Source organism: Microcaecilia unicolor, chromosome 10, assembly GCF_901765095.1.
Source record: "Microcaecilia unicolor chromosome 10, aMicUni1.1, whole genome shotgun sequence".
NCBI classification, from domain to species: domain Eukaryota; kingdom Metazoa; phylum Chordata; class Amphibia; order Gymnophiona; family Siphonopidae; genus Microcaecilia; species Microcaecilia unicolor.
In genome coordinates, this window is record NC_044040.1 from 193,943,690 (window position 1) to 193,955,970 (window position 12,281).

At 41.0% G+C, this 12,281-nt stretch overlaps 1 protein-coding gene across 4 annotated transcripts in view; it reads right to left on the minus strand.

The window, feature by feature from the left end:
- ZBBX (zinc finger B-box domain containing) overlaps positions 1-12,281 on the minus strand; it is a 182,708-nt gene that overhangs the window by 145,550 nt on the left and 24,877 nt on the right. For all 4 annotated transcript variants that reach the window (XM_030217101.1, XM_030217100.1, XM_030217098.1 and 1 more), the window contains exons 4-5: positions 7,806-7,899; positions 6,069-6,117 (exon numbers count right to left, since the gene is read on the minus strand). In XM_030217101.1, coding sequence (XP_030072961.1) covers positions 6,069-6,117; positions 7,806-7,899 — 143 coding nt within the window. The remainder of the gene's footprint in view (positions 1-6,068; positions 6,118-7,805; positions 7,900-12,281) is intronic.

The following is a 12,281-nucleotide window of genomic DNA, read 5'->3' on the forward strand; positions in this document are numbered from 1 at the left end:
TCAAAACACTTCGGAAATATATGGTGCAAAAAATTACAAGTTATCTTGCTTTTTGTGGTAGAACACTGGCTCCCTAATTCTTTTCATATAACCTTCCAATCCCTATTTTTGGCCCACCACATTATGCAGACTAGTTCGCCATATTTTCTTCTGAGTCATTTGACTCCCTATACTCCACTGTGCAGGGTTCGTTCAATCTATCAACCTGAAATCCAGTCTCACTTTGCCAAATCTTCTACTTTCAATGTTCTTGCCTCTACCCTGTGAAACTCCATTCCTCTCGCCCTTAGGTTGGAGCCTTCACTCAAGAAGTTAAAGGCTATACTCAAAACTCATTTTTCCCAGGCTTTCCCCCATAGTTCAGATTAAATTTTTTGGCTGGATTGTAGTTATTTCCTTGTTGAAGCAGCTTCACTAGTGTTGTGTTCTCACTCCCTTCTCTTCTAATGTGTTTTACATACATTAATTTTTCATTTGTAAACTTTTGTATTTATTGGAATCTATTGTAATATAGTTAACCTTTTGTGTATTCCCGAGTTCTTTGTCCCTTCCCCCCTCATTTTTTTTTTTTTTGACTTTGTAGACCACTGTATAAGTGAATCCTGGAGTAGGTTACTAGATTAAAAATGGAATGGATTAAAAACCAGTAATTTAGACTCCAGGGGATTGACTTTACAGGGAAATTTATTCTTATATGATAATTTCCTTTCCTCGTGTCCTACAACCAGCCCCAACTAGTGGATTATGTCCCTTTGCCAGAAGATGGGAGACACAGAAGTTGAAGATTCTAGTAACATCACTGGTAAAAAGTGGTGGTGCAGTCAGGAACCTGTCAGTATGGTAATGCAAAACCTATCAACAGTAGAAACAAAACAGTTGAAAATATTTGACAACAAAACAATCATCCCCTTCCAGGAAACCTCTGCAGAACAACTATAGTTTCAACTATAATTTAGTGATAGGCAGAGGCCAAAGGATATCTTGAATCCTTCACTCTTCCAGTGTGGGTCTTGGACTGCTATAACAGGGCTCAAGGAAATTGTCAGATAAGAGTAAATCTGTCCTTCTATGCTATACGCCAGGGATTTATATCCCCAACTTCAATTTAGTGGGTTACATAAATTCATGATACATGGTCCATATGTAAAAGGGCAGGCAGCCTCTAAGGTGTTGCTGGCAGCAATTGAAGCAGCGTATTTTCTTAACCAGAAGGTATTTCCACAATGTCTCCATTCAACAAAAGCTCATGCAGCTTGTTGGACAGAAGCCTGAGTAGTGATTCTGGGGGATATTTGTAGAGCAGCAACTTGGTCTTTTCTTCATTCTTTCATGTATGGTTGATATCTGGGCCAGAAGTGATAGTGGACCATTTGGAGGGGGCTGTGTCTTCCCACACCCTGAGAAAAAGACTTTGATATATCCCACTAATCTTGACTGGTTTAGCATTGGCTTCCTGTATTCCAAAAAGCAATTAGTAACCTCCAGATAATACATGAGAGCCACACAAATGACTGGCTTATGCAGAGTCATACCCGACCTTGCTTCAAAATCTTCTGGAAGGAAAGAAGAGAAACCACTTGATTCACAGAAACAGATATACTACCTTTGGTACAAAGTACAAACTATACAAATCCACGAAGAACACCCATGGTTAAAAGGAGAAGTGAAAGAGGCTATTTTAGCTGAAAGAACATCCTTTAAAGAATGGAAAAAGGACACAAATGAAGAAAATAAGAAGCAACATAAGCACTAGCAAGTTAGATGCAAAGCACTGATAAAGAAGAGAATATGAAGAGAAACTTGCCGCAAAGGCAAAAACTCACAGTAATAACTTTTTTAAGTACATCAAAAGCAGAAAGCCTGTGAAAGAATCCATGGTACTGTTAGATTATGAAGGAGCAAATGGGACACTCAGGGCGGACAACGCCATAGCGGACAGACAATGAATTCTTTGCTTCAGTCTTTATGGAAGAATATGTAAGAGATCTGATTGTAAGAATAGTAAATCACCGGGACTGGATGGCATATATCCAAGGGTACTGACAGAACTCAAACATGAAACTGCTGCTCTGCTGTTAGTAATCCTTAACCTGCCATTAAAATCTTCAGTAATACCTGAAGACTGAAGGGTGGCCAATATAACGCCAGTTTTAAAAAAGTGTTCCAAAGGTGATCCGGGAAATTACAGAACAGCAAGTCGGAAGTCACTGCCAGGTAAAATAGTGGAAACTATTATAAAGAATAACATTATGGAACACAGATAAACATGGTTTAATGGAACATGGATTCAGCCAAGGGAAGTCTCGCCTCACCAATTTGCTTCATTTCTTTGAAGGTGTGAATAAACATGTACATAATGGTGAGCCAATTAAAGAGTCATGGGATAGGAGGCAATGTTCTGTTGTGGATTAAGATTTAGTTATTGGACAGAAAACAAAGGATAGGGGTTAAATGGCCGTTTCTCTCAATGGGTGAATAGTGGAGTGCCGCACAGATCTGTACTGTGCTTGGTACTATTTAACTTATTTATAAATGATCTAGAAATTGGAACAAGTGAGGTGATTAAATTTGCAGATGACAAACTATTCAAGGTTAACACATATGTGGGACTGTGAAAAATTGCAGGAAAACCTTAAGAAATTGGAAGGCTCAGAATCCAAATGGCAGATGAAATTTAATGTGGACAAATGCAAAGTGATGCAAATTGGGAAGAATAATCCGAATCATATAGTTACCTGATGCAAGGGTCCACCCTTGGGGGTCTGCACCCAAGAAAAAGATCTAGGTATCGTTGTAGACAATATGCTGAAATAATCTGTCTAGTGTGTGGCGGCAGCAGCATCCAAAAATGCCTCTGTATCACTCCGTGATGCGAACTCACCTTGAGTACTGCATTCAGTTCTGGTCACCGTTATCTCAAAAAAGATACAGTGCAGTTAGAAATGGTTCAAAGAAGAGCGACCAAAATGATAAAGGGGATGGAACTTCTCTCATACGAGGAAAGGCTAAAGAGGTTAGGGCTCTTCAGCTTGGAAAAGAGATGGCTGAAGGGAGATATGACTGAGGTCTACAAAATCCTGAGCGGTGTAGAAAGAGTAGAAGTGAATCGGTTTTTCACTCTTTCAAAAAGTATAAAGACGAAGAGACACTCAATGAAGTCACAAGGAAACACTTTTAATACAAATAGGAGAAAATATTTTCTTCACTCAGAGAATAGTTAAGCTTTGGAATTCATTGCCGGAGGATGTGGTAACAGCAATTAGCTTATCTGGATTTTAAAAAGGTTAGGGCAATTTCCTGGAGGAAGTGTCCATAGTCTGCTATTGAGACAACATGGGAAAGCCACTGCTCGCCCTGGGTTTGATAGTATACAATGTTGCTACTAGTTGGATTTCTGCCAGGTACTTGTGACTTGGATTGGCCACTGTTGGAAACAGGATATTAGGCTAGATGGCCATTGATCTGACCCAGTATAGCTATTCTTACATTAAGACAGCTAAGCATAGCTACATGAAAGGGCTTGCAACTCCAAAACCCTCCTAGATGAACCGATTGCTACCAGTATTACCATCTTGATAGAAAAATCCTTCAAGGAAGCCCAACAGAGCGGTTCAAACAGAGGTATCGCTAAGGCCGGTAATGCCAAATTAAGATACTGTAGTAAGGACATTCTGATAGGAAGACAAATATTTGACTACCTGTTAAAAATAAAAAAACACACATAGCATACATCTGATTGGGATGCTATGGAGAATTTAAGAATCTTGTCCCTCAAACAAGAGACTGCCACTTGTACTTTAAGCAAACTAAGAGTCAAACTTTGCATCAACCCATACAGCAAATGTGAATCAAATCATAAATACATCAGGAAAAAAGCCACATCTGATTCCAGAAGTTACCTCCAGTGAGACTGGGAGTGCTGAACCCAGTGTACCATGGCCCATACTACAGAGCCTCCACAGCCAGCCATCTGGACACAAAGGGCCACAGCACTGAAGGCATATTTAAGGAGCAGGTTCATCTTCCTGTTCTCAGACCCTCTTACTGGAGTAGTGGTTCTTTTGGTCACCACCTCTGTCAAGTCATTCACTTTAGGATCTCTAAAACAACAATCTAAGCGTGCCTGGGGAAGAAGGTACAACTTGGAGGCCTCAGGACCAAATCTAGAACTTCCCATTCCACAAAGACCATCTGCATCATGACTCTGAAAAGGAAAAGCCTTAGCAGACTTGCTCAAGTCTCAAACACAACCCTCCAACATAGGATCCCAATCAGAGGTCTGTCGCTGTGAAAACAGAGATGAGGTTGGAGACAACCTGATCAATAAGATGGCAACTCCTCCTGAAGAAACAAGCAGATTACTGGGGAGTTGTCCCCTTCTACTAGTGACAGTTATACCGACTCCTGTGAGGAATCTCCCAAGGAAAGCCCATTAACATCCAGGCACAACAAAGGGAGAGAGAGTGCACAACAGCCTCCAGACCCACATCTGTATGACCTAGGCCACTTTCCCTGAGCATAAAGTCCATAAATAGGACCCTGGGCACTAATAAAAGGCCATAAAACACATAGGACCCATTCAAAGCAAGAGCCTGCTGACCAATAAGAGCCTATCTAAGACACTTCAAGAGTGACTGAAACAACTATGGCCTCCAAACTAACATGGGCCCCCTCCAGTGGACCCCACCCCCCTACAGGTACCTCTCCCATGATGCAACGAGGGAGCACCTGATCAAGGAACTGTGGTCTGACTTCAAAACAGTCACCATTCCTGCCAAAAACTGAGAAACCCAAGGCAGAAGAGAGGCATCTCCTGAAAACTGCCACTCTAAAGCAGGTGGCTATAGGGGATTTCCTAATCCACCCAAAAGCTCCCCGAAGCTCTGCCATCACATGTGGAGAAATAGCAAGTGACCATACTTAAAACACTGACTCCCATAAGCCCCACAGTGCCTGCTGGCCAGTAGGATGCCAAACTCAGCATGACTAAATACAGCTGCTGTTCCAGGAGGCTCCCCCCCTCATCCATCCACGCCACAGCCAAATTAAAAAGAACCTGGATTTCCTCAGGTTCTGACCAGGTAGGGAAAGCTGACACTGAAATTTAATCCCCTGCTCTAGTCTGCTTTTTTTTTTTTTTTTTTTACTAAGTTACTTTAGTTCCTCAGAAAGGGAATAAAGTTAAGGCAGCCAAAAACAAAACACCCCTCCTTTTCCTTTTTTGTTCTTAAAGTTCTGCAGAGGGAAGAGAGTTGGAAGTAAACTGTGTGTGAGAAATAGTGTATTACTACAGATAGTCTGGCATGCATATTTTATAACAGGACAACAATATAGGGTGTCTACCATACTTCACAGACCTCCTTATACACCAGAGAAATAAAACAACGTTGAAGGGTTGGCCGATGAACCTCAGCGATAACGCACTGTGTTTAGTCTCCTTATACACAGTGACTTACATATTCCAATCCTCACCGGTTCTTTAGCCACCACCACTTTCCCGTGTTAATTTAATTTTACTCACTCTTGATAATCATGAAAAACGTTTTCAATGTTTCATCTCACTATGTTACTATATTCTTAATATACTCATCTTTGAAATGTTATTGTATAGGTCTAGTTGGCTGATATTTAGGGGGCTTCCTCGATAAAGCAATACAGTGAAACATGTGCCATGTCGGAAGAGAACCCCTATGCTGACTAGACCTATACACTGTGTACAAGGAGACAGCTGAGGTTCATCGGCCAACCCTTGAACGGTGTTTTATTTCTCTGGAGTATAAAGAGGTCTGTGAAGTATAGTAGACACCCTACATTGTCATTGTACATATCCAGCATTTAAAGTCAAGGTGCCTTAGTTGTTTTTGTTTATAAAATGTGCAAAGGCACCTAAGTTGCCTTTACAAAAGAGACACTATTTTGGAATTTTGGCATAGGTATACTGTTATGAAACTACTCACCACAAGAATAAGTGCATCTCAAAAGCAATATAATAAAAATGTCTTCAGCAAAACAAAATATGTTAAGTTATAAACTATAAGGAAATAGAGTGAAAAAAAACACTAATTTACCTTGCACATGGTCTCTGAATATCTTCAGTCTGATCCTTCCTGAAGAAGCCTGCATTGAAAATACATAAAATCTTTCAAGGGGATAGTTCCTCATTTACTACTGTACTATTAATTATCTATGGCAGCAATTGCCTTGTAACAATATTTCCTTTTCACTGATGTAGTGTTATCAAGATTTTCAGAAAGCTTTTGACAAAGTCCCTCATGAGACTCCTGAGAAAATTAAAAAGTCACGAGATAAGAGGCGATGTTCTATGGCAGACTGGGAACAGGTTAAAAGATAGAAAATAGAGTTAATGGCCATGTCTCTAAATGGAGGAAGGTAAACGGTGGAATGCTACAGTCTGTTCTTGCTATTCACTGGGGTTAGGTTCCTAGAAAACGCGAATATGGTACCACTGATCTTGTGCAACCCTGTTCACTGTACACTTTACAGAATAAACTCATCATTTTCTGTACACTTCTTGCAAAGAACAGCTTACTTATTATATTGTGCATTTTATAAATGTATTTTATACACTTTTTATAAATAAAGGTAAAGCATATACAGTCTTGGTGTAATAATACTCACAGACAGCTCTAAGAATATCTTCATCCTCATGGGAACACACTTTCACTTCCACTACACTGTTCACGGCCGTGAATAAGTGAAAATGCCCGTGAATAGCTAAAATGGGTTATTCTTTATTTTGCATGAATAAGCACATCCGTGAGTACCAAACATGCGGATAGCAAAAACAGACTGTATATGCATTTGTATTGGGAGGTGTATGAATGGTGGAAATGGGAATGGCAAGTGAAATGATCAAATCTGCACATCACAAAACAAGTTGAAGAAGTTTTTAAATTGCATGCGGACTGTCTTGGGAGGCTGGAGGACTGGGCATCCAGATGGCAGATGATAATTTAATGTCAAAACTGCAAAGTGCTGCACACTGGAAAGAACTGCCCAAATTATAAATACATGGTAGAAGGTTCCACAGGCTAAAGGACCTGTGCACCAGACAGCTAAGCCTAGGACTAGCACCAGCCTAAAATACCCTTATCTACTCCAGTAGAGAAACGCTAGAAAATTCCCAAACAGCACCAGCCTATATCCCAAAGATACCAATGAAAATTTCAGCTGTCTACCTGCATATGCTCATAGGATATCCTACTTCTCCAGACTGGTGTGGCTGGGATGTTAAGGACGCTTGAATGTTTCTTGTTAAATTTCACTTGGACAATTAAGATGTAATGTAACTACTATGATATAACTCAACACCATATTTGTACCTTACCTCTTATTTTTATTTCTATTTCTATAATTAACCATTTTTATTTTGAACCTGCATTTACATTTATTTTACCAGAATAGCAGATTCCAATCTCAGCAAAATTCTAAGAAAATAGGGCAAACATTTTGTTTATTCAGAAACAAATATTATCTATATTTTTTCTTTTTTTACAGTACTGTACTGTTATTTATTTTAAACATTTCTGACACTCTTAAACCTGAGCGGCTGTGTGCATTACTTTCATATATGCTATTCTGCGTCTAGCCATTATGCATTTCATTCTGTTCGTATTCCAACAAAAAAGGAAAATGTATATGCAATAACAAGAATACTTAATACTGTAACATTGTTACCAAAACAATGCATGCAGTTTAAAAATAAATTTAAATCTCAAAGGATTAGATTAATGCATAAACCTTGAATATCAGCACGCTTTCTAACACACTGCATATTCCCTTACCTTCCCAGAATTTTCCTTATTTTGTATTCGTGCTTGAGTTTGATTACTCACACTGGCTGCTTGTCCAGATTTCCAGTGACAGCCATTTGATCGCCTAAAATGCATAATAAATGTAAGCAAGATCTCAAATCGTTTTCTGACAATGAAAACATATTGATGCTTTCTTTTTCAACTTGAAACACAAGATCTCATAACTCAAATATTAAGCTATAAACACATGCTCCGGAGCTTTTTCCATCACATACTGTCCAGCTTATAATCGAAAGACAAAAATGCCTATATTGCGACCTAAATCGGGAGATAGGCGTTTATCTCACAAAAACGAATAACGCGGTATAATCGAAAGCCGAACTTGGACGTTTTCAACTGCACTCCATCGCGGAAGCGTACAAAGTTGACGGGGGCGTGTCAGAGGCGTGGTGAAGGCGGGACTGGGGCATGGTTATCACCCGAACAGAGATGGGCGCCTTTCGCCGATAATGGAAAAAAAGTATGCGTTTGTAGCTAGAATTTAGGGCACTTTTCCTGGACCCTGTTTTTTCACGACTAAGGCCCCAAAAAGTGCCCTAAATGACCAGATGACCACCAGAGGGAATCGGGGATGACCTCCCCTGACTCCCCCAGTGGTCACTAACCCCCTCCCACCACAAAAAAATGATGTTTCACAACTTTTTATTTTCACCCTCAAATGTCATACCCACCTCCCTGGCAGCAGTATGCAGGTCCCTGGAGCAGTTGTTAGGGGGTGCAGTGGACTTCATGCAGGTGGACCCAGGCCCATCCCCCCCTACCTGTTACAATTGTGCTGCTTAATGCTTAGTCATCCAACCCCCCCAAACCCACTGTACCCACATGTAGGTGCCCCCCTTCACCCCTTAGGGCTATAGTAATGGTGTAGACTTGTGGGCAGTGGGTTTTGAGGGGCTCAACACACAAGGGAAGGGTGCTATGCACCTGGGAGCTCTTTTACCTTTTTTTTTTGTTTTTGTAAAAGTGCCCCCTAGGGTGCCCGGTTGGTGTCCTGGTATGTGAGGGGGACCAGTGCACTACGACTCCTGGCCCCTCCCACGAACAAATGCCTTGGATTTATTCGTTTTTGAGCTGGGCGCTTTCATTTTCCATTATCACTGAAAAACAAAAACGCCCAGCTCACAAATTGTCGAATAAAACATGGACGTCTATTTTTTTCAAAAATACGGTTCGGTCCGCCCCTTCACGGACCCGTTCTCGGAGATAAACGCCCATGGAGATAGACGTTTTCGTTCGATTATGCCCCTCTATATGTTTCCAAAAATGTTCTTTATTTTCTATGGATTAAAATCTACTTGGCCACGGAGGAAAAAATACCAACAAACTAAATGCTAGGGTTTGGGGGGGGGGGGGGGGGGGGGGGCGGGGGCGGGTGTTGAAACCAAACTTAACACATTTGTGATTAGCTTTGAGAAGGAAGAATAACTCTTTAAATCTTGCCACATGCCTTATATACTAGTCCAGTAAAAAATATACTACCTACAACTTGCTTGCTGGCCCTTATTTCTAGGTACCTTTTGAGGAAACCTCCTAACAGAACATTGCCAGATTATATTCCAAATACTGTATGACTGATAAGATGAATCTAAGATTATGTCAATTTCAAAGGGCTTTAGTGTCCTTGACTATCAATGTTATCCACATATCTGATTTAGAAAAGGTTGTTCCCACATAATCTAACAGAGCAAAATCTTTTCTAAATCATCAACTGCTACCACTGCTCTCTTTGTAAGAACGCTTGTCAGTTGCTGCTATTTAATCTACAGCAAGGTACTTTTTAATCCACCTTACTTGTGAAGTACTTTTTCAAATACTTCTAATGGTCAGTAGAAACTTCCTTCAAAGCAAAACTTTTAAATTTATCTTCTTAACAACTGCACTGTCATAATGGGTATTTCAAATTAGAGAAACAACTTGTCATTCTGAGAGTTCATTAAGAAGAAATTAGGTCTTACCTGTTAATTTTCTACCCATTACCCATTCCCATTATTCCAGAACCTGTAGGATAGTTGCAATGCTTTTTTTGTACAAAAAAAGGTACTAGTACTCATTATGAGTGGGTCACCACCTATGGCTCCACCCCATGATAGCCACACCCACATTAACCACACCCCTTATACCAGCCATGGTGCATATAAACAGGCATCACTGAAAATATTATACCAGTATAGGAGAAAAAAATAACTTGTACTTTATTTTCATCATAAATAATTTCTGTAAGCTGTTACAGCTCCAGCATACCCAGTGCAAAATAAGACAGCAGATGTCAATTCTCAAATTGGACATATTCCAAACACTAAAATGAAAATAAAATTTTATTTATTTGTTGCATTTGTATCCCACATTTTCCCACCTATTTGCAGGCTCAATGTGGCTTACATAGTACTGTAGAGACGATCGCCAGTACCGATATGAACAAATACAGAGTGAGGTTATGGTAAAGTTCATGTGTGACAGACACATTGGGAATCATAAGAAGGAAGAGTTACTTTATGTCCAGTACGAGCTTTTATTTTGCTGTGTTGCAGGGTTAAGGCATTTAAGTTGGATCGTTGGGGTATGCCTTTTTGAACAGGTCAGTTTTTAGGAGTTTTTTGAAGTTTAGGTGGTCATATGTTGTTTTCACGGCGTATGGTAGTGCGTTCCATAGTTGTGTGCTTATGTAGGAGAAGCTGGATGCATAGGTTGATTTGTATTTTAATCCTTTGCAGCTTGGGTGGTGGAGATTTAGGTATGTTCGTGTTGATCTTTTCTACCTTTGTTGTCTGGTGACTTTGTTTTTCTATCCATATTGGTCCCAGTCTCTGATTCTGCTGCTCTCTATCTGTTCTCTTAACTCCGTTTCCAGGGCTCTCCATTTATTTCTTTACTTTCCTCCTTTCTTCTTCATTTCTTGCCCTACATCCATAAGTAAAAGCTGGGTCCTCCTCCGTGGAATTGACTGGAGGAGGTATAACGTGGATCCAGCTTTTGCCTATTTTCTCCATCCATGTGCAGTTTTTCTCCTCTCTTCCCTTTTGCTCATCACCATCCATGTGCATCTTCTTTTCTTTTTCCTCCCCTCCATGTCCAGCATTTCTCCTCTCTCACATCCCTTGCATTCATGTCCAGCATTTTCCCCTCCCCACCACCCATGTCCAGCATTTCTCGTCTGTCCTCTCCACCAACCATTTCCCCCACATCCCACAGGATTCCTGGTTTGCATGAACTGCAATACCCCGCCAGCCATTGAGTACCACAGTGGGGAAAACCACTTAACTGCCTCCGCAGGAGTCGTCATTCACCCCGACTGGAACATGCACAACACAATGTAGTCCCAAATGGCAAGTCAGTATCCCTCCCCTGCACCTAGTAGAACTTGCAGCCCTCCAAGCAGTTTTGAGACAAACTTTAGTCAGATTTACTGCTGCTGGCTGCTCCCCCCAAGCTCACAGTCTCCACAAGTCTTAGCCCACATGAGAAAGAATCGGACTGATACTCTGTCCCACGCTCTTCAACAAACCTCTTTTCTTTTTTTTTAATTTAAGGTTGCTGTGCTGGAAAAGGACAGTTCCATAGGAAACAGGGGAGAGGTGAAGGGAGGGGAGAAGTAAACTTGAGGGACACCAAAGACAGGGATCTTAAGACCTCTAGACACGTCTCTAGCCACCCACAAAGCTCAACTGGGGACCAGGAGCAAATCATTCAGAACCAGAGGCTGACACACACACACACACAGGAACTAGACTGAATGCCAAGAGAGATGCGTCCATCAACCAGCAGGTGGAGATAAAGAACCAAAAACTGAGCTGTTACATAACTATCCCATATGTTCTGGAATAGTGGCAAGCTACGTAATGGAAATTGTTTTTTGATAAGCATAAAATAGGATATACCAGAATTTATAGTTTATCTGGTCCTTAATACTTTTAGAATCACATCTTTTACAATGCATATCTTCCTTCATCTGCAAAGGAGTATCTCAAAAGGGGCTGCACATTATGGAACTCCCTGCCAAAAGACAGGGTGCCATCCAGGCCCTGACCTGCAAGGCCAAGGAAGCCCTGACCAAACCCACAGCCATGGCTAAGGAACCCGGTTAGGACTCTCATATGGCAGACTTCCTTACAAGACCACAAGGGACTGTAATGAGCCCCTTAGTCCACAGATTCAAGCTCTGTCTCTTGTCCATACAGAGGCATAGTATTCTGGATTTCTTTTCAAGAAGATCAAAACCCACTCTGGATTGTGTATTGTCATCATTGCCGTCTTGCTTAGCAGACCTAGCTTGGGAGAACAACCAATAATTTTAAAGAATGCCCCCAGGCTCACCCCTAGTCTAAGCCGAAAAAATGTGTGATTTGTGTCCCTTATTTCTGGCAAAGGGAGCCAATGTTATACTTCATGTGGGCCAACTCTCGCTGCTCTTTAATGGAGCAGTCAGAAGAGCAAACCTTCAGGCGCGTG